General features: G+C 35.7%; 1 protein-coding gene and 1 pseudogene across 2 annotated transcripts in view; both read left to right on the top strand.

The window, feature by feature from the left end:
* Positions 1–27,397, top strand: part of RBM41 (RNA binding motif protein 41) — a 122,076-nt gene that overhangs the window by 57,430 nt on the left and 37,249 nt on the right. For both annotated transcript variants that reach the window (XM_037167109.2, XM_053657466.1), the window contains one exon: positions 5,094–5,497. In XM_037167109.2, the coding sequence (XP_037023004.1) occupies positions 5,094–5,497 (404 nt within the window). The remainder of the gene's footprint in view (positions 1–5,093; positions 5,498–27,397) is intronic.
* Positions 7,703–10,557, top strand: LOC119065188 (calcineurin B homologous protein 1-like; annotated as a pseudogene).

The raw sequence follows: 27,397 nt of genomic DNA, 5'->3' as shown, positions 1-27,397 counted from the left end.
ATCTGTGTATAACAAGTTTTATATGTTGCTGGATTAGGCTTACTAATATTATGTTAAAGATTTTTGTCTATGTTCATGAGGGATGTCAGTTTGTAGTTTTCTTTGCTTCTGATATGTTTGTTTAGCTATGATTTGCATGTAACACTGACCTCATAGAATAAGTTGGAAAATATTCTCTTTTCCTCTATTTTCTGAAAGTATTTGTGGAGGATTAATATTATTTCTTTAAATGTTTGGTATAATTCACAAATGAAGCCACCTTGACCTGGACTTTCCTTTGTGCACAGTTTGTTGAATACTAATTTAGCCTCTTTACTTATTATAGGTTTACTCAACTCTTCCTTCTTGAATCTGCTTTGATCATTTGTATCTTTCTTTGAATTTGTCCATTCATCTGTCCTTTCTAATTCGTTAGCCTAAAGTTACTTATAATATCCCATTAAAGTTGTTTCCATTTGTATAAGTTCGGTAATGATGCTTCATCTTTATTTCTTTGTTTTCATCCTTTGTGCCTTCTGTCATATTTTCTTGGTCGGTCTAGCTAAAGGTTTGTCATTTTGTTAACATTTTCAAAGAAGTAGCTTTTGGTTTCATTGATTTTTCTCAATTTCCTGTTTTGTTTTGTTTTGTTTTGTTTTACTGTGCTGGCTTATTCCCTAATCTTTATTATGTTCTTCCTTCATCTTGCATTGTGTTTAGTTTGCTTTTTCTAGTTTCCTAAGTTGGAAGCTCAGGTTATAGATTTGAAACTGCTATTCTTTTCTGATATAGGTGTTTAAAGGGACGGATTTCTTTCTGAGCAATGTTTTGCCTATATCCATAAATTTGAATTTGTTGTGTTTTCATTTTCATTTAGTTCAAAATATTTTTCAGTTTCCTATCTGAGTTCTTTGACCTATGGGTTATTTTGATGTGTCTAATTTTCAAATATTTGTGTTTTCCTGGATTTCTTCCAGTAGTGGATCTCTAATGTGATTCCATTGTGGTCAGAGAAATACATTGTATGATTTCAGGCTGTTTAAAAATTTGAGACATACTGCCACCTTGGAATTCTCACTCTAAATCAGCATAGTAGAATCCCTCACATTCTAGAAGTCTTCTCTTAAATGTCACCTTCTCAATGAGACCTACCCAGACCAATATTAAAGGTGTAGCCACCAATATTACCAAGTCTTAGCACTACCAATCATCCCATACACTGCTATATGTTTTGTTTTTCAAAGTACTCATAACCTAACAGAACCTTCTAATATAATAATTCACTTAGCTCTATGAAGATAGAAATCTTTGTTTTATTTATTGATGTATGTCAAGAACCTAGAGTAATGCCATGATCATAATAGTCACTGAATAAATATTTTTGAGTATATACATTAGGATATTCATCCACTTGGTTATATATAGCTGAAATTTGTTCACTTTCACTGGAACATTGTATTTCATCATATAAACTTACTATAATTTTGTAATTGATTCTTCCGAGGACACTTGTATTTTTTCTAGTTCCAGGCTATTATAAATACCACTGATTAAACCATTCTTATTGTATCCTGGTAGACATAAACCTAATTTTTCTATGGCATATACATAGGAGTGGAATGGATGGGCCATATTTATGAGCATAAATTCAACATTAGTAAATGCCAAAGTGGTTTGCACTGTAGTTGCACATTCCTACCAGCAATGTATGAAGGTTTCATTTGCTTTACAATCTCACTGATATGTAATTTGGTATTCCTTTTTAATTTTTGTGCCAATATGACAGTTTTCTATTAGTATTTTCTTCTAAATTAACATTTCTCTGAATTCTAATGTCATTGAGTAACTTTCAGTGTATTTATTAGCTGCATGTATTGTATCTTTTTTGAGGTAGCTTTTTGATCTTTTACCCAGTTTCCTAATGGCTGTATTCTTTATCAGTTATTTGTGCAGCAAATATCTTTTCTTGTCCCAAGGCTTTTCTATTTCTTTATGATATTTTTGATGAACAGAAGTTTTTAATTTTAATGTAGTTGAATTTGTCAATATTTTTCTTTAATGGCTAGTCCTTTGGAGACTTCAGAAATCCTTCCACATATATTCTTATACCTTGCTGGTAGAAATGCATAATAGTACAACTTCTACAATCTGGAATTATCAATATAGAGAAAAATTACACACACATTTGACCCTTTGTCTCAGCAAACCCATCTCTTGGAATCTGTTTCAGAGATGTACTGGAAAAATGCAAAATCCTATATGCACAAGGTTGTTTGTCAGGGTATTATTTATAACAGCAGAAATGACTAGATACAATGCCAGCATGCCTTAATAGGGAATAGTTGAATAAACTATGGAACATCCACACAGTGGAGTATTACACACCTATCAGAAGGAAAGGAAAGAGCTATACATACTAATAATACGGAGTTATCTCAAGTGTATATTGTTAAGGGCAGAAAAGTAAGTTGTAAACAGTAGGAGAGGGATGTAAATAATGACACACACATATTTATGTATATGTGTACATATGCTTATTTGCTTATATTTTCAAAAAGGAATCAATGCAACCATAAAGCCAAAACCTAATAAAATTATTATTTATGGGGAAGGGAAGGAGTGTGATGAAGAGGACAGAGATGGAAATAAAACAGCTATAAAAGTACTGTGTAATGTATAACACAGTTTTCAATTTAGACCCATATGAATATTTTGCATAATTTAAAAATATAAAGGTGCATAGGTTCTTTGAAATTGATGTTTTAGGATTCTCAGGATATAATTCTAGCAATGGAATTGCTGGGTCAAAAGGCAGGTCGATTTTTATTTTTCTGAGAAAACCGTACTTGAAAAATAACTAAAAAAAATTAAAAAAAAGAAAAATAAATAAAGGGAAAAAACATCAATCACTAAAATTCATAAACAACCTGAAGCAGATGAACCTAAAAGTATAAAGTTGGTAACATAACAATACAGAGAAACAATTATTTTAAATGACTTTGAAACAATATTTGTACATTCCTAATGGGATGTATTTTAAGGACAAAGGTAACCATAATGAAATATAAAACTATTCAGTAGTTTCATTGTTGACAGTCGTATTAGTATTGTTATTGACATATAAAATTTCTATAAATTTATTGTAGAAAAAACTAATAAACAATTTTAATACTAAGAGCCAATATTTTAAGCATATGTGAAAACAGATATACAAGTCTAAAATCAAGGAGTTTGAGTAAAAATTTGAGTAAAAACCTAATAATCTTATATTTGAAGTGAAAATACCAGTCTAATTTATTTTTCTCTTTAAAAAAAATGTCCTGGTTGTGTTCACTGAAAATGCCTACAAGCAATAACAACTTAATAGCAATGAACACACCTAGCAACACATTTGACTTTCTAAATACTATTTCCCATTAAAAGGAGCCAGGAGTCCTTGGAGAAATATTCCAGTTATGAGTCAGAAAATGTGCAAGATGAGCTTGGGACAACTTGCTGTGCCAGAAAACTGAAAAGCAATACAGGAGTCAATTTGAAGAGACTCTTATAGTCCTAAGTGGGATAATTTCCTCACTAAAAAGTACATCAAATACGTGAAACTACACAATCTCACAATTATACTAAAAACAATCATTGGTCACCCTGGCTGGTGTGGCTCAGTGAATTGAGCATGGGCCTGTGAACCAAAGAGTCACCAGTTCAATTCCCAGTCAGGGCACATGCCTGGATTGCAGGCCAGGTCCCCAGTAGGGGACACATGAGAGGCAACCACACACTGATCTTTCTCTCCCTCTCTTCCTCCCTCCCTTCCCTTCTCTCTAAAAATAAATAAAATCTATTAAAAATAAAATAAAATAAATAATCATTGGTCAACACTGGATATTTCTAAGATATCAACTCATTACTGTCATAGTTGATAAATAATGGGAAAAATCAAGCATTTATCCTGCCTTTCCTGTATGAACTGTGTATAGGGAAACTAATTAGTTAATGGTAAGTTTATTATAGAATTATAAATAATAAATATAAACAAATAGTAGAATCAGGAGAGCTCCATTTCGCAGCTCTTAATAAATTACTAGATCTAGGTAACAGTCATAATGGATGTAAAACCCATTAGGTGAAAGGTGAATGGCAGAACTTTGTAATGGAGGGATCCAACTAATACCATCTGAATTCACTGATATAATTCAACATCACTAAAAATGGGACTACCAAACATTATATGCCTTATAACAGAAAGTACACACCTGTCTATGGAGGAGGATTCGTATTTAAAAATAGGGCACCTGAATCTTATCAGTCCTCTAGATTAGCTCTATCCAATGCAACTTGTATAATGATATAAATGCTCTTTATCTTTTTTTGCCCAATATGGCATCCACTAGCCACAGGTGGCTGTGAACATTTGAAATATGACTAGTTTGAAAAACTGACATTTAAAAGATTAATTTAAATAGATTTGCATGGCCAGTGGGTACTGTATTAGACAGAATAGCTCTAGATTTAACTACCTGTTTGTAATCAATGGAAGGGATTGGGGAACAAGTTAAATAATACCATGAAGAACAATTAGTCACATTCATTTATTGGGTTCCTCTCATAAACCAATGGATGGGGGAGAAAGTGGGTTGGAGGGTTGGGAAAGAAGGGGTACTATTTTAAAATAATAAGGCTTAAGAGATAGATATAACAGCCAAAGGCTAGTTAAAACAACCAACTGTAAAAAGATATCTTTGAGATAATCAGGGCCATTTCAATATGAACTTGGTATTAGATGATATTAAGGAATTATTAACTTTGAGAAGTGTGATAATGCCATACTGTTTACATTTTTCAAGTATCCCTATCACTTAGGTATATATACTTGCATGACCCTGAGAGTGAGCACCTGCTTAAATTTTGCACCCCAGGTGCCTCACTTGCCTCAGTGTAGTTCCAGCCTTGCTTGCAATGCACTGCAATAAAATATCTATGTACTACTGTCATTGGTTGTAAATACCTGCCCCAGCAGAGTTTCTATACCTGAGATCCAAGATTTAATTTTTATTAATTTGTTAAAGGTTTTATTGGTAGGCTTTGTAGAACTTCCGTATCTCTTTGTCTTGATCCAGATGAATCCCAAAAGAAGAACAAAGGTGATCCTATGAACAACCTGGAAAGTTTTTACCAAGAGATGATAATGAAAAAACGTCTTGAAGAGTTCCATCTTATGAGAGGTGAACCCTTTGCTTCCCACTCACTGGTCTCAGCTGCATCAGTGGGAGATAGTGGCACAGCTGAGAACCCGCCATTACTCCAGGACAAGGGAGAACAGGCAGCACAGGGTAAAAGTCCCAGTCTCCATGTGGCAAAAGTTATTGATAATTCACCTGAGCAGTGTTGGACTGGGCCTAAGAAGCTGACGCAGCCAATAGAATTTGTCCCAGAAGATGAGATCCAGAGAAATCGTTTGTCAGAGGAAGAGATCCGAAAAATTCCTATGTTTTCTTCATATAATCCAGGGGAGCCAAACAAGGTATAGGCTAAAGCAAGAAAAAAAAAAAACATGGGTTGTTTTCATTTTAATTTACCTCTACATAAAGTAATACTTTTTTTAAAAAGATTTTATTTATTTTTAGAAAGAGGGGAAGGGAAGGAGAAAGAGAGTTAGAGAAATATCAATGTGTGGTTGCCTCTCATGTGTGCCCCCCCCCAGGACCTGGCCTGCAACCTAGGCATGTGCCTTGACTGAGAATCAAACCAGTGACCCTTTGGTTCACAGCCTGCGCTCAATCCACGGAGCTACACCAGCCAGGGCTACATAAAGTAATACTTTTACATTCACTTTGATTATACCAAAGAATTATGACATAGGCATAGTGATTGTGTTTTTCCTTGACCTTGACTATTCTTTCTCTGCATACTACATAAGCAATATATTTCCTATGATCTTCTTTGTGGTTTTCCAAGGTCCTAAACTACCCTTAAAATTTTAAAGAAACCTTGAAGAGACTTTAGTCCATACTTAGTAGAAGACCTGAATTGAAGGAAAAGTAACCTCCAATTTTCTAGGCTAGCAATGAATCAGGTAATATTGATAAAACCACCGTATCTCATAGCCATGGTGCCTCTGGAATTAGTCAATAATTGATCTTCTGGTTGTGAGTAGGATTTACTGATACCCTTTGAGGTTTTTTTTATTATATGGATTATGCTATTACAGTTGTCCCAATTTTCCCCCTTTGCCCCCTTTCACCCAGAAACCCCCCAGTCCCTCAGGCAATCCCCACACTATTGTTCATTCATACATATAAGTTCTTTGGCTACTCCAAATGCTCTACCTGGCTTTCATATGACATATGATTTCAGATGCTAGTAGTTAAGAGCAAAGTGAAAGCACAGGGCTTCTAAGTCTTGAGAAATTGGCAAATATCTAAGTAAACTTGTAAAAATCTTTGTTTTATATTTTTACTACATAGCTATATATTCATAAATAGTATATAGTTTTATATACTTTATGTACTGCCGAAGCAAGCATTAGTTTTATATACTTTAAAACTATTTAGAGGAAATCATAATTAAATCATCTTACATACCCTTCTTTTAAAAATATTTTGTTCATTTATTTTTAGGGAAAGAGAGGGAGAAAAACATTAATTTGTGCTTGCCTATCATGCACCCCTAATTGGGAACCTGGCCCACAACCCAGGTGTGTGCCCTGACTGGAAATTGAACCTGTGACCCTTTGGTTCACAGGCCAGTGCTCAATCCTCTGAGCCACGCCAGCCAGGGCCTATGTACCCTTCTATAACTTGATATTTAAACTCAATATGCGTGGTTTTGAAATTTATTTCTAATGATATAAGGAACTATGTATTTCATTGTAGAAATACTGTATAATTCATTTGTCCAACTCTCGAAGACTTGCTCCTTTCATTTTTTTATTGCAAAGAATTCTGCAACAAACATTATTATACAATTAGTAAGTCACAATCAGCAATTTGTAAATGAAATGAAGTAGAATAGAATATAAAATATCAATATCAATAAAATATAAATATTAAATACTATTTCTTGAAGGTTTTGTTTTACATGTGTGCACACACACACATGAGAGAAGGGGAGGAGAGATGTTTGTGGGCTAGAATGCATTTTTCCTGTAGACCTTAGTCAAAAAAGCTGGAAGAATATTGCTTTATTTCAGTGATTATCAATTGTTAGTGTGCACCAGAATCACCTGACAGGGCTATTAAAATAGATTGCTTGGCTCCGCCCCAAGAATTTTTTATTCCGTAGTTCTGGAGTAGGGCCTGAGAATTTGCATTTACAAGTTCCCAAGAGATGCTGTTGCTCCTGGTCTGAGAGACATTTTAAGAATCGCTGTTGTAGACTACATACCTAGGAGTGGAATTACTGTATATATAGGATATGTATATCAACTCCATGAGCAGGGTTTCAGTGATCTCTTTCACATCCTTCCCAGTACTTTGTAATATTAGACTTTTTATTTTTGCTAGTCTAACATATTAGAAAGTTATCTTGTTGTTTTAATTTGCATGTTTCTGATTTCCATTGAAATTACGCATGTATTTATAAATTTATTAGCCTTTCAGGAACCTTCTGTAAGTTGCCTGTTAATTTTTGCCTGCTATTTGGTTGTGTAGTTTTTCATATTACTTATGGAGATTATTTTAAAATTCTCAATAGAAACCCTTTCTGCTAATTTAGCAAATATATTTTCCCAGTGAGTGGCTTATCATTTTAACATCACTTCTGATGTCTTACATTAAGTAGAAGCCTTTCATTTTAATGTAACTACACCATCAGAATTTTACTTCATGGTTTGTGCTTTTTGAGTCATTTTAAGGAAATCTCTCCCTATAAATTACTAAGAAAAATACAAACAACCAAATAAAATGGTCAGAAGATGTTAATAGGCAGTTTACAGATGAGAAAACATGGTTGTCTAATTAACTTATTAAGTCTCATCAGCAATTAAAGACATACAAAATAAAACTATAATGAAATACTATTTACCACCTAGGATGGTAGCATAAAAGCATGACAATACCAAATATTAGTGAACGTACAGAACACTAAGAACTCTAATATATTTCTGGCTGAGTATAAATGAGTACAACCACTTTCATGAACATTGTGGCAATATCTAGTAAAATAAAAGATGCTCATACTTAGTAAAATAGAAGAAGTATGGCTCAGCAGTGCCATTCCTAGGTATCTATCCTAGAGGAATTCTTACACATGCACATTATAAGGTGTTATAAGGATGCTCATTATAACATTTGTAAACAACATACATGTTCATCAGTAGGAGAATGGATAAAGCCTAGTATATTTATAAAATAGAATACTATAGAGAAAATGAATAAAATATAACTAGATGTGTCAGTGTGGTTGCAGCTTGCAAACATAATGTTGAACGAAAATGGCTAGTTGCAGGCTTCTAGTTTCAACTCCAGCATATAAGGTGCTTTGAAGTCATCACTACTGTCTTACAAGAAATACAGCCAAACAAGCTAAAAATCAATGAGTTTTTTTCTTGGACCCATCAGAGAACTGAAGTCACAGAGCAAACTGCAACCCCTAAATCTGGAGAGACAGGAAATTACCGAGAATCACAGGCCAGATCTAGTTATCAGGAACCATAAATTGGTAAGAATACTTAAGTGGTAACTTTGACAAATTGGTTGAGGTAAAGTATAGATTAGTGTTTGAACATAACAGGTTCTCAAGTTGAAGAGCTGAGAAAAACTCTGTTCCTGACTAGTAGGAAAGCAAGTAGTATTCATAGAACCACCATATATGGTAGCCATGGTGCCTCTGGAATTAGTCAATAAATACCTCTAGGAACCCCACTAGGCTCTCAAGTTGAAGAGCCAAAACAAATATCTGTTCCTGGCATGGGGAACAGAACAGTAGTAATTTTGAAATACACTCAGAGCTTCTGTCTAACAAAGAACTACCCAACAAGTAAAACTACTTTACCAAAGTATTCACTAGTGTGGGAGAAGGGAAATCATCTAACTTCAGGCCCCTCTAGCCTTCCTGTCTCATCTAACAGAGAAAAAAAAATTCTGACACACTTCTGAAGAGTACAGGTTGGGGACACAGGCATACTGAAAGACTGAGGCTTGATTACAGGATTGCAGAATATTTTCCCTTACCCTATACCTTACCACCATATGAACAGGGCTTCAGTGTAATAACTGTGGGTTACAGCTGAAAGGCCTGCAGGGCTCAGACTCTAAGAAGTTTTTAAGGAAATCCAAAGAAAACATGGGAGACAAAAAACAAGGACATTAGAGAAAATTGAAACCCTGTGACACCTATAGGTAGAGCAGATATTAATAAACACAGTCTAACTTCTTACTAGATTAACATAAAACATTACACTAATGGCCTTTTTACCTTAGTTCCTATTACAGCATACATCAAGTCTGGGTTTCAACATAGAAATTATGAGGCATGCTAAAAGAAAAAAACAGTCTCAAGAAATAAAACAAGCATCAGAACCAAGGTCACATATAGCTCAGGTTTTGGAATGATCACATATATAGAATTTAAAATAACTGATTAAATGCTAAAAAGTCTATTAGAAATATTACAGGACATGCAAAAACACATAGGTAATGTAAGCAGAGAAATAGAAACTAAGAAATAATCGAAAGATACTGGAAATAAAAAATGCTATAATAGAAATGATGATTTTGATAGGCTTATTATTAAAGTGGTACAGCCAAGGAAAGCATCAGTAAGCTTGAAGTTGTGTCCATACAAACTTCCCGAACTAAAATGCAAAGAGAAAAAAAAGATATAAAAAATGAGCAGAATACAGTTCACCATGGATACCCCGCCCTCTGCCTCCTTGACCCCTGACCTTTCCTCTTTCCCCTCTTTGCCTCCAACTACTGCATTCTTTTCTGGTGCGCCTGCTCCCAGAGGAGCTCCTGACTCAGTGATGGGGTCTCAGGCCTCCATGTCACTGTGGGACAAAGAGCTTGAAGAGATCAAGAAGGAAACTGGCTTTTCCCACAGTCAGATCACACCACTCTATAGCTGGTTCACCAGTCTGGACAAAGGAGAAAATGGGACTCTTAGCCAGGAAGACTTCCAATGGATTCCAGAACTTGTCATGAACCCATTGAGAGACCAGATCATCAATTCCTTTTTTCCAGATGGAGAAGACCAGGTAAACTTCCATGGATTCATGAGAACTTTGGTTCATTTCCAACCCATTGAACATAATGAAAAGAGTAAAGATGTGAAGAGACCAGAACCACTAAACAGCTGAAGCAACAAACTGCACTTTGCTTTTCGACCAGATGATTTAGATAAAGATGACAAGATCTCCTATGATGAGCTATTACACGTGCTACTCATGATGGTAGGAGTGAACATCTCAGTTGAACAGCTGGGCAGCATCGCAGACAGGACCATCCAGAAAGCTGATTAAGATGGGGATAGCACCATATCACAGAAGTTGTGAAGGTTTTGGAGAAGGTAGACGTAGAACAGCAAATGAGCATCTGATTTCTTCACTTAAGGACTAAGACCAAACTGTTCCTTGCTGTCTAGTATTTAAAAACCAGAACTTAGGAGTCCCCCATCCACCATCCCATCTCCACCCTATCATTCACCTTCTACCAAAGTACTTCTGCTATTGCGTGACAGCCCCCAACATGTTCTGCCAACATAAACTTGCCTTTGGTGTATAAACGGCATTGTAGAATGGTCCACCCAGTCTGTATCTGTTCTGTATCATTTGCTGGTTATCTCCATTTCTAAATACTTTCCCAACCCCAGCTCCACCCCTGTTCTATTGCCGAATGCTACATGTACATCTCGTCTGAGGAAGTGAAAAAGTGAATCAGGTCAAGAACAAGCCACAGTCGCTCTTTTATTGGTTGTAAACTATAGCCATGCTGCCTTCCCTCCAACAAGGATTTGGCATGCTCCTCTATCTTTTCTATATGTCATTTGTTTTCTACTACTCTTTTACCCAATACATCATTCACTTAGCCTTTCAGTCTCCCTGGTTTTTATTAAGCTTCAGTCTCCTCTGTTCTACTTGGCACCCCAAGCTATGCCTGGTCAGTGTATTTCTGACTTAATAGGATTGTTAGGTGGTCTGGCAGTTTTGAACTACCTTTACTCTTAAATAGATCTCTGGGATGTTGCCTTTCCAGGAGCCTTACAGTAACCAACACCTGTCAGAAAACTGTGATTATATCTTGGTCCCCTGCACTCTGCTTTGTCATCAAAGGGCTGGGTTGGAGATCTTGAAAGATGGTGGCCTTAGTGAGAGGTACAGGGTACAGCCTTTCAGCTGACTTGCCCAGGTAGCTCTACCTCTGGCCTCTGATTTTCATTATACATACCTACGTGGCTGCTCTTGCCAGTATAGTGTTAACTTTTCAGAAAAGAGACATATGCCTACAGATTTTCTTAGTTTTGGGAGACTGTTACCACCAGAATGGCTGCTCTAATGATATGCTTGGGGACTTTCTCATGGTTTTTTGAATAAGGAGACTGGACACCCTAAAAGCCTCACATTTGCAGCATGGTTTATGCCTCAGTGTTATGTGCCCTAGAATGTTTTGCAGTTCACATTTCCAGATAGAAAGATTAGTGTTACAGAAGTGTCTACTTATCCCAGTCCAAAAGATTTAAAGATTGTCCTCAGTATCTGTAAGTTTTGCACCAATACTTTATGAATTTTACACTTGGCAAATGTTAATGCTGGAAGCCATAGTCAGCTCCTAAGACAAGTCCAGAGCTTTGAATGTATTGTATCATTAGTAGCCTGGTTACACTGATTTCCTAGCTCCTCTTTTTGACCACTGCTAATCCCTTAGAAACAAGGGGACTGGCACTGGTGGCACAACCTGAGGTGGCATTATAGACCTTTGCATGAGCCGGAGCAAATTTTTTGCCTAAATTAGTTTAGTACAGACCTCATTGATTAGGCTGTTGTCATCCTAACATCTGTCTTTAATGAGTCTATTCATCCTTGTAACTGCCCTTGGCTGATTTTGTCTGACTCATTGCTTGCTTGCATGTTTCCTTGCCTTTGGAAGGCTATCCAAGATATATACACAATAGTTTGGGAAAGGGATTGCTAAAAGAGAGAGAAACATCACTGCAAGAGATTAGGAACAGTAGAGAACAGAAGAGTGGCCAGGCTGGAAGACTCAAATGTAAACGACTGAGAAATTCTTGGTGAAGTATCAGTCTGACTTTGTAATCAAGTGAGGTAGTATAGTAAAAGGGAAGATTTGTCTGACACTGATCTGTTATAGAGATACTTCAAAGGCTCCTTGGCTTGCATATTTAAAGATCCTAAAATTGTGGCCTTTTTCTCCTTTTGGCTACATAGCGAACTGTTTTAATCCATGGTTGTGCCTTATTGTTCCATTAAAACTGTATTCTCTGATCCATCAATAAATACTTACAGTTCAACAAACAAAAAAATGAACAGAATATCCAAGAACCACGTGACAATTTCAAAAGGTATAACATACCCATTATCGGAATACCAGAAGGATAAGAGGGAAAGGAGCAGAAGAAATGTCTGAAGTAATGATGGCCAATAATTTTCCAAAATTATTGACAGATACCAGACCATTGATACGGGATCTGAGCAGAATACCAAGCAGGATAACTACCCCCAAAAATATGTACCTAAGCTTATCATGTTCAAACACAGAAAATGGAAGACAGAGAAAATGTTGAAAACAGCCAGGAAGAAAAAAAAAAACATTTTGCCAATAGAGAAACAAAGATAAGAATTGTATTGGGTTTCTCATCAGAAGCCATGCAATACCAAAGAAGACAATGGCATGAAATATTTAAAGTATTGAACCCCCCCCTACCTATATAGCATTCTGTATTCAGTGAAAGTATCCTTGAAAAGTGAAGGAAAAAGAAAGATTTTTATCAGACAAAGAAAAACTGAAGGAATTTGTTGCCAGTAAACCTGCCTTACAAGAAATATTTTGTTTTTGTTTTCTAAGTTCTTCAGAGAAGAAAAATGATATAGGTTAAAAAAAAAAAGATCTCTGTTTAAAAAAAAAGAGCACTGAGAGGAGTACCTGAAGGTAAAATCTTTAATATTTTTTTTAATTTTAAGTGATCTAAAAGATAATCGTTCAAAGTAATAACAGCAATGTGTTAGGTAATTTTAGTATATGGGTAAGTGAAATGAATGACAGGAATGTAATAAGGTATAGAAGGGAGGAATTAATATTTAATTTATGTAACTATTATAATGTATCTGCACTCCCTGTGAAGAAGTGTAGTGTTATTTGAGAGTCAACTTAGATTAGTTGTTAATGTATTGAATATATTGCAAACTCTAGGCCAACCACTAAAAGATATATAAACAGAAGTATAATTGATATACTAAAAGAGGGGCAAAAGTGAAATCATGTAAAATGATACTCACTGTCTACAATATTTAGAAGCAAAGGGAATATTTCTGACTCATTTTATGAGAACCAGCCTTAGCTTAATATCAAAACCAGGTAGAGATATTACAACAAAGAGAAACTAATGACTAATCTCTCTTATGATCATAGATGAAAAAATCCTAACTATTAGGAAGATCAAAATAGTTGATTGAAATATTTTTATTTAAAGATCGAAGTACTGGAAAATAAAATCCAATAATGTATCAAAAGAATTCTATATTATGAGCATGTGTGATTTATTACAGGTATCCACGACAGGTTCAACATTTCAAACTCAGTTAATGTAATCCACCTCATCAACAGACTAAAGAACAAACGCATATCATTATTTCAATTGATGTAGGAAAAGTACTTGACAAAATTCAACATTATTAACACAAACTCTCATCAAACTAAGAGGTGAACATCCTCAACTGGATAAAGAATATCTACAAATCCTAGAACTAACATACTTAATGATAAAAAACTGGATGCCTTCTTTTTTGACCAGAAACAAGGCAAGGGTATCTCCTCTTCCCACTTCTTAAAATATTGTACTGAAAATGCTAAATAGTGAAATAAAATGAGAAAAGGAAATGAAAAGCATGTATATTGGAAAGGAAAATATAAGCCATCTCTGTTTATAGATGACATGTAGTTCTCTATAGAAAATCCCAAAGACTGACCCTAAAACAAGTTCGGGAACTAATAAGTGAGTATAGCAAGGTTGGAGAAAAGAAAGTCAGTTGTTTTCCTGTATACCAAGAAATTAAGAATTGAAATTGAAATAGAACCACTATTTACAATAGCACCGCATACTCTGGTTTCTCTTCAGATCGTATAAATCTTTCACTTTTTACATTAGCACCACAAAATAGTGAAATAATTAGATATAAATATAACCAAATTTGTACAGCACCTACATGCAGGAAACTACAAAACCCTGATGAAAAATTAGAGAAGATATAAATATATGCAGAGATGTCCAGTGTTTATCGATTGGATGACTTAATATGAAGGTGTCAATTTTTTCCATATTAATATGTACATTCCACACAGTCCCACCAAAATTCCAGCAACCTATTTTGTGGATATAGAAAAACTGATTCTCAGTTTCTAGGAAGATAAAAGATTCAGAATATCTAACAGTACTGAAGAACAACTACACAGTTGATGGACTGACACTACTCAACTTCAAAGACACATGACCACTTGAGCAGAATAAGGAATCTAGAAATAGACTCACACAGATATAGTGGAGCAATCTTTGACCAGGGAACAAAGACAATTAAATGGAGAAAGCCTAGTCTTTTCATTAAATTGTGCTGAATAACTGGATGTCAACATGCAAAAAAAAAATGAATCTAGACACAGATTTTACATTCTTAAAAAATTAACTCAAAATAGATTGTAGATTCAAATGCAAAACACAATACCATAAAACTTGTAGAAGAGAACTTGAGAAAATCTAAGTGACCCTGTGTTTGGTGACACAATGATAGATACAATACCAAAAGCATAATTTATGAGACAAAAATAATAAATCAGACTTTATTAAAATAATAAACTGCTGTGTGAAAGATACTTTTTTAAAGATTTTTTAAATTTATCTTTAGAGGGGAAGGGAAGGAGAGAGGGGGAGAAATATCAATGTATGGTTGCCTCTTATGCCTCCCCTGCTGGGAACTGGCCTGCAACCCAGGCATGTGCCCTGACTGAGAATTGAACCGTGGTTGTTTGGTTCGCAGGCTTGTGCTCAATCCACTGAGCTACACCAGCCAAGGCTGAAAAATACTTTTAAAAGAATCAAAAAACAAGCCACAGACTGGAAGAAAATATTTTCAAAACACATGCCTAATAAAGGACTTGTATCCAAAATACGCAAAGAAGTTCTAAAACTCACCAGTAGTAAAATGAACTATCCAATTAAAAACTGGGAAAAGAACAGACCTTCCCAAAGAAGTTATGTGCATGTCAAATAAGCATATAAAAAGGAGCTCACGGTTAGTTGTCATAAGGGAATTGCAGAATAAAACAATAATGAGATGACATTATACACCTTTTAGAATATCTAAAAAATTACAGTAAAATTGACGGTACTAAATGCTATTGAGGACCCTGACCAACAAAAACTCATATTTGCTACTGGTGAGAATACAAAATGATACAATCTCTTTGGAAGTTAGTTTGACAGTCTCTCACAAAACTTAACATTGTTTTACCATATAATCCCATAATTGTGCTTCTAATTATTTACCACAATTGATTTGAAAACCTGTATTTATACAAAACCCAGCATGTGAATGAAAACCCAGCAGTTTCATAATAATGTCACACTCAAGCACACAATATAGCATTTTAGGTGAAAAATTCTAATTGCTGTCCATCATGTACAAGACTTTCTTGTACTCTACCAATCACACTCAAGTAAGCCTTAATTCTGTTGGACCCTGTACAATGGGATATAATTCAGCAATAAAAGGAAATAAGCCTTAAAGCTACAAAAAGACATAGAGGGGTTATAAATGCATTTTAATAAGTGAAAGAAGTTACTATGAGAAGACTATGAATTATATGATTTCAATTATATGGTATTTTGATGAACACAAAACTACAGCAACAGTAAATGATCAGTAGTTGCCAAGAGTTTTGGGTAAACGGTGGGGAGAGGAATAGATGAAGCATAAAGGATTTTTAGGGCAGTAAAATTGTTCTCTATGATAATGTAATAGTGAATCCAAGACATGAATCTGCCAAAACCCGTAACAGTAGAACATGAAGAGTGACCCTTGACATATACAAGTGTTAAAAAATTATTTAGGAGGTTGGAGAACCCCAGGAAGGAATTGCAGGCTGACAAGAGTATCTAACTGTGTTACAAATATATGAAGCACCCTCAGTGAAGGCTGACCTAAATACCTATGGAAATGTGTGGAATGTGGAAGCGACAGGCAAACAGAACTGCACATAATCACTGTACCCTAGTTGATATGATTGTGTAACATGGGTGTACAGGTTAACAATTCTGATATTATACATGTGGAATGAAATGGAGCAATTAAGTAAATGGATAGCAGATGGTGGGATCCAGGATTTCACCCTGGGAATTTACAGATAAGCAAAGGGAGAAAACTAGAATTATCCATGTGGTAATGGTTTACAGTTGGAGACATTATGAACTCATGTCTAACTTAATATATGGATGATTACATGTGGAAATACTTATAGATATGTATATATACACAGGTTAGTATTAAAATTTTTCTCTTAGCTGAGAGGGTCTAAATGAAGTGACATTCCAGGAGCAACAAGCATGTTTGGCACCCAGATCTTAGTTTCTAATGTTATTCTCTAGTAAAAGTAACCAGAGCTCTTTAGAGAAATGGCTGATTCTAGCACTGGGGACAGGAATTATACATGAAGAGCCTTGGGCATTTTATAGTGCCCAAAAAATAAGGAAGTGCTACAAACAACAACATAAAAATATTGGAGGTATGTCAAAGGAGCACATAAGCCAACTGAGAGTTTCCAATGACCAAAGTTGGAACAATTTGTACATCAAAGTAAGTAAATTAGTGTTGGACTATACCCTGAAGTATAGAATAAATATCTACGAGTCCATACTGATAATAAACAAAACAATTGAATACATTGATAAATGAAGGTGAGGAAACAAATACCCAATGAAAAAGAATTTCAAATCATTTATGTAGATGCTCCACCTCAAGGTTCTTGAACTACTTATGGTGACTTCTTTAAAGAGTACAGTGTGGAAAGGTAGAAAACAAAGTAACATTACAGAGTAGAAACCTAAAACTACCTCAGCCAGGTTATCAGGGCCATCAACAGTCATAAGTCATACTGATAGTGTGTATGGTTGGTATAATATGATCAAGCTGCACTTTTCCTCAGTGGTCTTTTTCCTAGTAATTCATAACCCCAATCTAACCATGAGAAAAACACCAGAAAAATTCCAGTAATGTGGCATCCTACCAAGTACCCCATCAGCATTCTTCAAAACTGTCGAAATCATCAAAAACAGAATCTGATTAACTGCCAGAGCCAAGAGGAACCTAAAGGCACATAAAAACCAAGTGTACTGTGGTATCCTGGATAGAGCCCTGGAACAGAAAAAGAACATTAGGGGGGAAAAAAGAAAATATGAATAAACTATGGGATTTAGTTAATAATAATAATATATCAATATTTATTTATTTTAATAATGCACCATAGTAATTATTTTAAAGTATATTTCATTGATTATGCTCTTAGAGTTGTCCTGCTTTTTTCTAATCTATTCCCCTCCACCCTGCACCACCCCAATGCTGGTTGGGAAATCCCACCATCATTCCCCAACCTTAGTTCATATCCATGGGTCATACATATAAGTTCTTTGGCTTCTACCTTTCCTATACTATTCTCAACCCCCCCCTCTCTATTTTGTACCTACCGTTTATTTATGCTTCTTATTCCCTGTACCTTTTCCCCTATTCTCCCTCTTTCCCTTCCCCACTGATAACCCTCCATGTGATCTCCATTTGTGCTTCTGGTCCTGTTCTAGTTGTTTGCTTAGTTCATTTTTCTTTTCGTTTTTCTGGGGTTCGGTTGTTGATAGTTGTGGGTTTGTTGTCATTTTACTGTTCATAGTTTTTTTTTTCTTAGATAGTACCTTTAACGTTTCATATAATGAGGGTTTGGTAACAGTGAGTTCCTTTAACTTGACCTTATCTGGGAAGCACTCTATCTGCCCTTCCATTCTAAATGATAGCTTTGCTGGATAGAGTAATCTTGTATGTAGGTCCTTGCCTTTCATGACCTGGAATAGTTCTTTCCGGCCTCTTCTTGCCTGCAAGGTTCCATTTGAGAATCAGCTGATGGTCTTATAAGAACTCCTTTGTAGCTGTCTCCTTTTCTCTTGCTGCTTTTAAGATTCTCTCCTCTTTAATCTTGGCAAATGCAATTATGATGTGCCTCAGTGTGTGCTTCCTTAGGTGCAACTTCTTTGGGACTCTCTAAGCTTCCTGGGCTTCCTGGAAGTCTGTTTCCTTTGTCAGATTGGGGACGTTCTCCTCCATTGTTTTTTCAAATAAGTTTTCAATTTCTTGCTCTTCCTCTTCTCTTTCTGGCACCCCTATGATTCTGATGTTGGAATATTTAAAGTTGAGGTTCCTAGGCCTCTCCTCATTTTTTTGAATTCTTGTTTCTTCATTCTGTTCCAGTGGGGTGTTTATTTTTTCCTTCTCCAAATTGTCAATTTCAGTTCTGGTTTTCTTCCCTTCACTGTTGGTTCCCTGTCTATTTTTCTTTTTTTTAAGATTTTATTTATTTATCATTAGAGGGGAAGGGAAGCACAAAGGGAGAGAAATATCAATGTATGGTTGCCTCTCATGCATCCCTTGCTGCCAACTGGCCTGAAACCCAGGCATGTGACCTGATTGGGAATCAAACCACAATCCTTAGGTTCACAGGACCATGTTCAATCCACTGAGCTACACCAGCCAGGGCTGTCTATTTTTATTTCACTTTGCATAGCTATCACTTTATCCTCTATTTTGCATCCATACTCAACCATTTCTGGAAGTATCTTGATTACCAGTGTTTTGAACAGTGCATCTGGTAGGTTGACTATCTCTTCATCACTTAGTTCTATTTTTGGAGCTTTGATCTGTTCTTTCATTTGAGTCATTTTTGTTTGTTTGTTTCAGTGCACCTGTTACATTGTAAGGGGCAGAGCCTTGGGTATTTACAGAGTAAGACAACCTACATTGCTGTGTTGTGGTACTGTATGTGGGGGAGGGGTCAGAGAGGGAACAATGCTACTTGCTCAGCTCTCTTCTGGCTTTCAGTCACTTCCTCCACTACCTATAAGCAAGTTGGTCCCTTCTGGTGCTGATTCCTGGGTTGGTGGTCTTGTGTATGTTCTAGAACCCTGTGGGCCTCTCCAACAAACTCTTCTGTTAGGCTGGGAGTTTTTGCTGGCACACAACCCCCACAGATTTTTATAGCAGAGGTTAAGGCTTTCTTTTTCTGCACTGGAACCCTGGGTTGCGCAGTCTGTCTCACTCCTCAGTTGTTCCTTCTGGTTTATCCACATGCAAATGTGGGATCACCTAGTCCATTAGGTGCCACCTCTCCCTTCTAGGTCCTCCAGCTTCTGTTTTGCCGTGCATTATCTCCACCCCGGCTACCTGTCTCCACCCCTCCTACCAGTCTGAATGAATGTTTCTTCTTTAACTCCTTGGTTGTCAGACTTCCATAGAGTTCAATTTCCTGGCAGTTCTGGCTATTTTTTGTGTTTAAATTTGTTGTTGTCCTTTTGGTCATGTGAGGAGGCAAAGTGTATATACCTACACCTCCATCTTGGCTGGAAATCCTCTGTAGTAATTAGAGTAAGGTGTTAATAATAGAGGAAACTGGGTGTGTGGTGTGTGGGAACTCTTTGTACTAGCTTGTTGGTTTTTCTGTAAATATGTAAGTTTTTCTGTTCTGAAAAATAAAATCTTGTTAAAAATTAAAACAGGTAGGTGTAAAAGATTGTATATAGTATAATATTTATATAAAGTTTTGAAAATACAAAACAATACTGTATATTGCAGAGGAATACCAGGAAGAGACTCATTCTCTGTTACCACTTGGAAATTGATTTTCTGTTTCACAGAAATGTTTATCTTGTTTTCTAGCCTAGCTATATCTTTGGGTTTATCTTTTTATATATGTATAAGTATGAATATATATGTTTGTTTTTGGAGCAGAGAAGATACATCCAATCAAGAAGTGACCAAACCACTGCAAAAAAAGTTATCTTGTTTTTTAAAAAAAATGTTCATATTAAAGGGAACAATCTTAGTATGGATATTTCCTCCTTAGTGAAAAACTTGCCATATATTTACAGACCTGTTTCTTTGGTCATTTAATTTGATGATGCTTCCATGATGAGTATTTTAGGACCAAAACTCTAGGTCACATGAAATTACTTAAGAGAACCACAAGAGAGTTATTCTGTATACTTTTCTTTAAGATAAAAATATAGTGAAATGCTAAATATGTGGATATTCAGCCTCTAAAGACTGTGAGACATAAAAAATCTGCTTATTACAATGTTTAATATATTTATTTATACATTTCAGGAGTTGTCACAAAGTGGGCTTTATTTCCTAGCTCTTTGCTTTTGCTTCTCCTGTCCAAATTCTTCTCATGTTCTTTTAAGATATTAAAGGATATAAATTATGCTAGTAAATATATTGGTCTTTTTTCTCCACTTCTTTAAGAATTTATTTATTTATTTTTAGAGAAAGGAGATGGGAAGGAGAAAGAGAGGGAGAGAAACATCGATGTGTGGTTGCCTCTTGTGTGCCACCAAGTGGGGACCTGGCCAGCAACCCAGGCATGTGCCCTGCCTGGGAATCAATCCAGCAATCCTTTGGTTCACAGACTCTGTCCACTGAGCCAGGGATTTCCACTTTTTTTATTGTAGTAAAATACACATAAGCTGAAATATACCACCTTAACAGACTATTGAATGTACATCATAGTATTGTTAACTATAGGCACAATGCTGTACAGCACCTAGAACTTAGTCATCTTGCACAGCTAAACTTTATACCCATTGAACAGCAAATCTACATTTTCCCCTTTCTATAGCCCCTGGCAACCACCATTCTAGTTTCTGCTCCCATGAGGTTGACTACTGTAGATGCCACAAGTTTTATCACACAGTATTACTCCTGTTGTGACTGGCTTATTGCACTCAATATAATGTACTCAAGCTTCATTCATGTTGTTGCATATGACAAGATTTTCTTTTTCTGGCTGTATAATATTCCATTATGTTATACCATGTATTCATTATATATTCATCCATGATTGACATTTAGTTTGTTTTCACCTCTTGGCTATTGTGAACAGTTCTGTAATGAGCATATGAGTTTAGATATCTCTTCAAGATCCTCAATTTAATTTTTTGAATAAGTACCCAGAAATAGGATTGCTGCATCATATGGTAGTTCCAGTTTTAATTTGTGGAGGAACCTCCATGATGTTCTCCATAGAGCCTACACTATTTTACATTTCTACCCACAGTGCATAAGGGTTCCAATTTCTCTGTGTTCTCAGCAAAACTTAATTCCTCTGTGTGTTCTTTGATTAAATGTCTATTTAGGTGTTTGGCCCATTTTTGAAAATTGGGTGATTTGTCTTTTTACAACCTTTTTGTTTTTGTTGTACAATTACAGTTGTCTCCATTTTTCCCCCATTACTCTTCCCTGGCCTACCCACCCCCTACTCCTACATTAAATCCTCCTCTACCCCGTTGTCTTTGTTCGTGTGTCCTTTATACATGTTCCTTGACCCTTCCCCTTCTTGTGCCCATTATCACCCTCCTCCCTTCTGATCACTGTCAGTGTGTTCTTTGTTTCTAAGTCTCTGGTTCTGTTTTGCTCACTTGTTTGGTTTGTTGATTAGGTTCCACTTATAGGTGAGATCATATGGTGTATGTCTTTCTCCCCTGGCTTATTTCACTTACCATAATAACTCTCCAGGTCCATCCATACTGTCATGAAGGGTAAGAGTTCCTTTTTTCATTCTCTTTGTAGTATTCCGTTGTGTGAATGTAGCACAGTTTTTTTTATGCACTCATTTATTTATGGACACTTAGGCTGTTTCCAGCAGATGGCTATTGTAAATAATGCTGCTATGAACACTGGGGTATTGGAGTGCATAAGTACATTTGAATTGGTGTTTCAGAATTCTTATGATATTATCCCAGCAGTGTAATTGCCAGGTCAAAAGGCAGTTCCATTTTTAGTTTTTTGAGGAATTCCATATTGTTTTCTACAGTGGCTGCACCAGTCTGCATTCCCACCAACAGTGCACTAGGGTTCCCTTTTCTCTACCACTTCACCAGCACTTATTTGTTGATTTGTTGATGATTGTCATTCTGACCAGTGTGAATTAGTAACTAACTGTTGTTTTAATTTGCATCTCTTGTGGCTAGTGATACGAACATCTTTTCATATGACTCTGGGCCTCTCTGTCTATCCTCTTTGGAAAACTGTCCAGGTCCTTTGTGCATTTTTAATTTGATCTTTTGTCTTCCTAATGTGGAGTCATGTGAGTTCTTTATATATTTTAGAGATCAAAACCATGTCCAAGTTATCATTGACAAATATATTTTTACCATACAGTTGGTTCCCTTTCAGTTTTGCTGATGTTTTCTTTAGCCATGCAAAAGTTTTTAATTTGATGTAGTCCTATTTTTTTATTCTTTCCTTTATGTCCCTTGCTCTGGGGGACATTCAGTAAAAATATTGCTCTGGGGAATATCTGAAATTTTCCTGCCTGAGTTCTCCTCTAGGACTTTCATGGTATTGCTACTTATATTTAAGTCTTTTATTTGTCTTGACTTTATTTTTCTGTATGGAGTAACTGGGTGGTCAACTTTCTATTTTTTGCATGTAGCTGTGCAGATATCCCAACATCATTTGTTGAAGAGGCTATTTTAACCCCATTTGATGTTCCTGCCCCCTTTATTAAATATTAATTCACCCTGTAGACATGGGTTTATTTCTGTACTCTTTATTCTGTCCCACTGATCTATATATCTGTTCTTATGCCAGTACCTGACTGTTTTGATTACAGTGACCTTCTAATATATCAGGAGATATGATCCCACCTACTTTGTCCTTCTTTCTCAGAATAGCTGAGGCTATTCTGGGTCATTTAGGGATCCATATAAATTTTTGAAATATTTTCTTTATATCTGTGAAATATGTCATTGGCATTTTTATTATGGATTGCACTGAGTCTTAAATTGCTTTGGTTAGTATGGACAGTTTGACGATGTTAATTCTTCCAATCCAAGAACACAGTATATATGTCTATTTATTTCTGTGTTTCTTAATTTCTTTCTTCAGTGTTTTGTAGTTTTCTAAGTATAAGTCTTCTACTTCCTTAGTTAGGTTTATTCCTAACCTAACCAAGGTTAGGAATTTTTCTTTTTGCTATGGCAAATGAGATTTTTTTCCTAATTTCTGTTTCTTGTAGTTCATTGTTGGTGTACAAATGTATATTCACTTTCTGAATATTGACTTTGTATCATGCTGTTTTGCCAAATTCACTTATTAAGTCGAGTAGGTGTTTGGTGGAGTCTATAAGGATGTCTATACACTATCATTTCATCTCCAATCAGTGACAGTTTTTGTTTCCTCCTTTCTGATTTGGATGTTTTTATTTCCTTTTCTTGTCTGATTGCTGTGGCTATGACTTCCAATACTATATTGAATAGAAGTGGTGAAAGCAGACACCCTTTTCTTGTTCCCAATCTCAGTGGGAAAGTCTTTAGTTTTTGCCCATTGAGTATGATGTTGGCTATAGGTCTTATATATGGCCTTTATTGTGTTGAGGAATGCTCCCTCTATTGCCACTTTGCTAAGGGTTTTTTTATCATAAATGGGTGCTGTACCTTATTACATGCTTTTTTCACATCTATTGATATCATCAAATGATTTTTGTCTATCCTTTTATTTATGTGATTTATTATTTTTATTGATATGTAAATATTCTACTACCATGTACCCCAGGGAAGAATACCACATGATCGTGGTGTATTATCTTTTTAATGTATTGCTGGATGTTGTTTGCCACTATTTTGTTGAGGATTTTAGCATCTATGTTCATCAGTGATATTGGCCTGTAGTTTCTTTTCTTTGTTGTGTGTCTGTCTGGTTTGGGAATTAAGGTGGTGCTGGCCTCATATAAAGCTTTGGACTCTTCCCTCTTCTTGTATATTTTGGAAAAGTCTGTGTAGGATAGGGGTTACCCCTTTGTTAAATGGTTTGCAAAATTTTCCCGTGAAACCATCTGATCCAGGGTTTTTGTGTGCCAGGAATTTTTTTGATTACTGCTTCAATTTCATTACCTGTTATTGGTGTGTTCAGGTTTTCTACTTCTTCTTGATTCAGTTCTGGAAGAGTATATGTTTTTAGAAATTTGTCCATTTCACCAAGGTTTTCAAATTTCTTGGCATATTGTTTTTTGTAGCAATTTCTTACAATCCTTTGTATTTCTGTGGTATCAGTTGTAATTTTGCCTCTCCCAGTTCTGATTTTATTTATTTGAGTACTCTCTTCTTTCTTGATGAGTCTGGTTAAAAGCTTGTTGATTCTGTTTATCTTTTCAAAGAACTAGCTCCTAGATTCTTAGATCCTTTGATTTTTTTTCTAGTCTCTAATTCTTTTCTGATCTTGATTATTTTTCTTCTACTCAGTGTGGGTTTGGTTTCTTGTTGTTACTCTAGTTTTTGTAGATGTAGAGTTAGGTATTTTATTTGAAGTGTTTCTATCCTTTTTACATAGGCCTGTATGGATATGAACTTCCATCTCAGGACTGCCTTTGCTGTGTCTTACAGGTTTTGGGCTGCTGTGTGTTCATTTTCATTTGTTTCCAAAACGTTTTTAATTTCCTCCTTAATCTCTTCATTTACCCATTCATCATTTAATAGCATTTTCTTTAGTTTCAATATATTTGAATGATTTTGAGTTTTTCCTTGAGGTTTGTTTCTAGTTTTAGTCCCTTGTGGTCAGAGAAAATGCTTGATATGATTCTAGTTTTCTTGAATTTGTTGAGACTTACTTTGTGTCCTATTATGTTGTCTATTTTTGAAAATGTTCCATGTGCATTTGCAAAGAATGTGTATTTTGCTTCTTTGGGATGAATGGTTCTGTGTATATCAGTTAAGTCCTTTTGATCTAGTATGTCATTCAGTGCCATATTATCCTTGTTGATATTTTGTCTGGCATATTTATCCATTGTTAACAGTGGGCTGTTAAAATCACCTACTATAATTGTGTTGCTGTCTATATCCTTCTTGAAGTCCTCCAAGATTTTTGTTATATACTCTGGTTCTCCTATTCTGGTTGCATGTATGTTTACAATATTTATGTCTTCTTGATGGATTCTTCCCTTAAGTGTTAAAGATGGCCTTCTTTGTCTCTTTTTATGGCCTTTGTTTTAAAGTCTTTTTTGTACGATATATGTATTGCTATCCCAGATTTTTTTCCCTATTTGCTTCAAATATGTTTTTCCAACCCTTCACTTTCAGTTTCTGTGGGTCTTTTGTTCTGAGGCAGGTGTCTTGTAGGCAGCATATGTGGGAGTCATTTCTCTTATCTATTCAGCTACCCTATGTGTTTTGATTTGAAGACTTAATCCATTTATATTTAAGGTTATCATTGATAACTACTTATTCATTGCCATTTTTGCCTTTTGTACCTGTGTTCCCCTCTCTCTCACTCTTTTCTTTATTTTCTTAAAGCAGTCCCTTTAGCATGTCTTGCAATGCTGGTTTGGTGGTAGTGTATCCTTTTAGCCTTCTTTGTCCAGAAAACTTTTTATTGTGCCTTCCATTTTAATGCCTACCATGATGCTGGAGTCAACGGGAGTGAGTTGGAGTAGGTGAGTTTGTGTGTGGGTTCTTTAAGAGGAACTGCTTGGGGTACCAGCAGTTTAGTCCACCAACTCAACACCTGCTATTTTTTGCAGCCATATGTTGTAGTGATTTATATTCCTGGCACTGGAACCCTGGGATCTGGGGGCCCTGGTGTGGGCCTGGGACTGCTCACTCCCAAGATACCCCTCCAGAATTCTTATCCACCATACATGGTTGAGGGACAAGCCTGTTCCATTTCTGCACTCCTACCAGTCTGGATGGATGTGGTTTAATTTGGCAGTTGTCAGACTTCCATTCAACTCAATTTCTGATGGTTCTCAGTGATGGTTGTTGTATGTTTTAGTTGTAATTTTGATGAGTTTTACACAGAAGCAAGCCATGTTTGCATATTCCACCATCTTGACCAAAAGTCTAGATTTTCTGTTTTTATGTTTAATCCATTTTGACTCAATTTTTATGTATGATATGAGTCCAATTTTATTCTTTTACCTATGTGTATCAGCTCTTCCCAACACTGTTTATTGAAAGGACAGCCCTTTCCTTATTGTGTAGCTTGCCCTCCTCCCTTGTCAATCATTGGTTTACTTCTAGGCTCTGTGTTTTCTAATGAAGACATGTGAGGCCTTCAGTTTAGTTTCCATTTATCGGAATTGTTTTGGCTATTTGTGGTCTCTTGTAGTTCCATTTGAATTTTAGGATCTTCTATTTTTATGAAAATACTACTGGGATTTTGATAATAATTAGATTAAATCTGTAGGTAGTTTTGGGTAGTATGGACATTTTACCAATAATATTGTTTTCCAGTCTATGAAATCATTATTTCAGTCTTTAATTCCTTGGAGCAATGTTTTGTGGTTTTAGGTGTACAAGTTTTGGTTACTTTAAAAAAAAATTGATACATGATTGACATATGAAAAGCTGTACATATTTAATGTATGCATGTTGAAGAGTTTGAAAACATATGTGCATCGTGAAACTGTTACCATATACAGTACACTGAATTTAATCATCACATCTTTTTTAATTGATAACAATTAACATAATAATGTCTAGTCTCTTACAAAATTTTACATATCAAGTACAGTATTGTTAGCTATATGCATTATGCTATGTTTACTTTATTTAATTATTTTTAAAGTACACTTTTCTGTCTTTTACTCCCATCTCAGCCCACCCCGCCCAGTGCTCCCCACTTCCCTCCCATTTCCACCCCTCTTAGTTTTTATCCATGTGTCCTTTATACTTGTTCCTGTGAATCCTTCCCCTTTTCCCCTAAAATTCCCTACCCTCACCCCTCTGGTCCCTGTCAGGCTGTTCTCTATTTCAGTGTCTTTGGTTATATTTTGCTTGCTTGTTTGCTTTGTTGTTTAGGTTTCTGTTAAAGGTGAGATCATATGGTATTTGGCTTTCACTGCCTGGATTATTTCACTCAGCATAATGCTTTACAATTCCATCCATGCTGTTGCAAAGGGTAGGAGTTCTTTCTTCTTTCTGCTGCACAGAATTCCATTGTGTAAATGTA

The sequence above is a fragment of the Artibeus jamaicensis genome, unplaced genomic scaffold, assembly GCF_021234435.1.
Source record: "Artibeus jamaicensis isolate MK-2021 breed Jamaican fruit bat unplaced genomic scaffold, CSHL_Jam_final scaffold_461, whole genome shotgun sequence".
Classification (NCBI taxonomy): Eukaryota; Metazoa; Chordata; class Mammalia; order Chiroptera; family Phyllostomidae; genus Artibeus; species Artibeus jamaicensis.
Note: the sequence above shows the minus strand (reverse complement) of the source record. Positions and strands in the feature narration are given on the sequence as shown.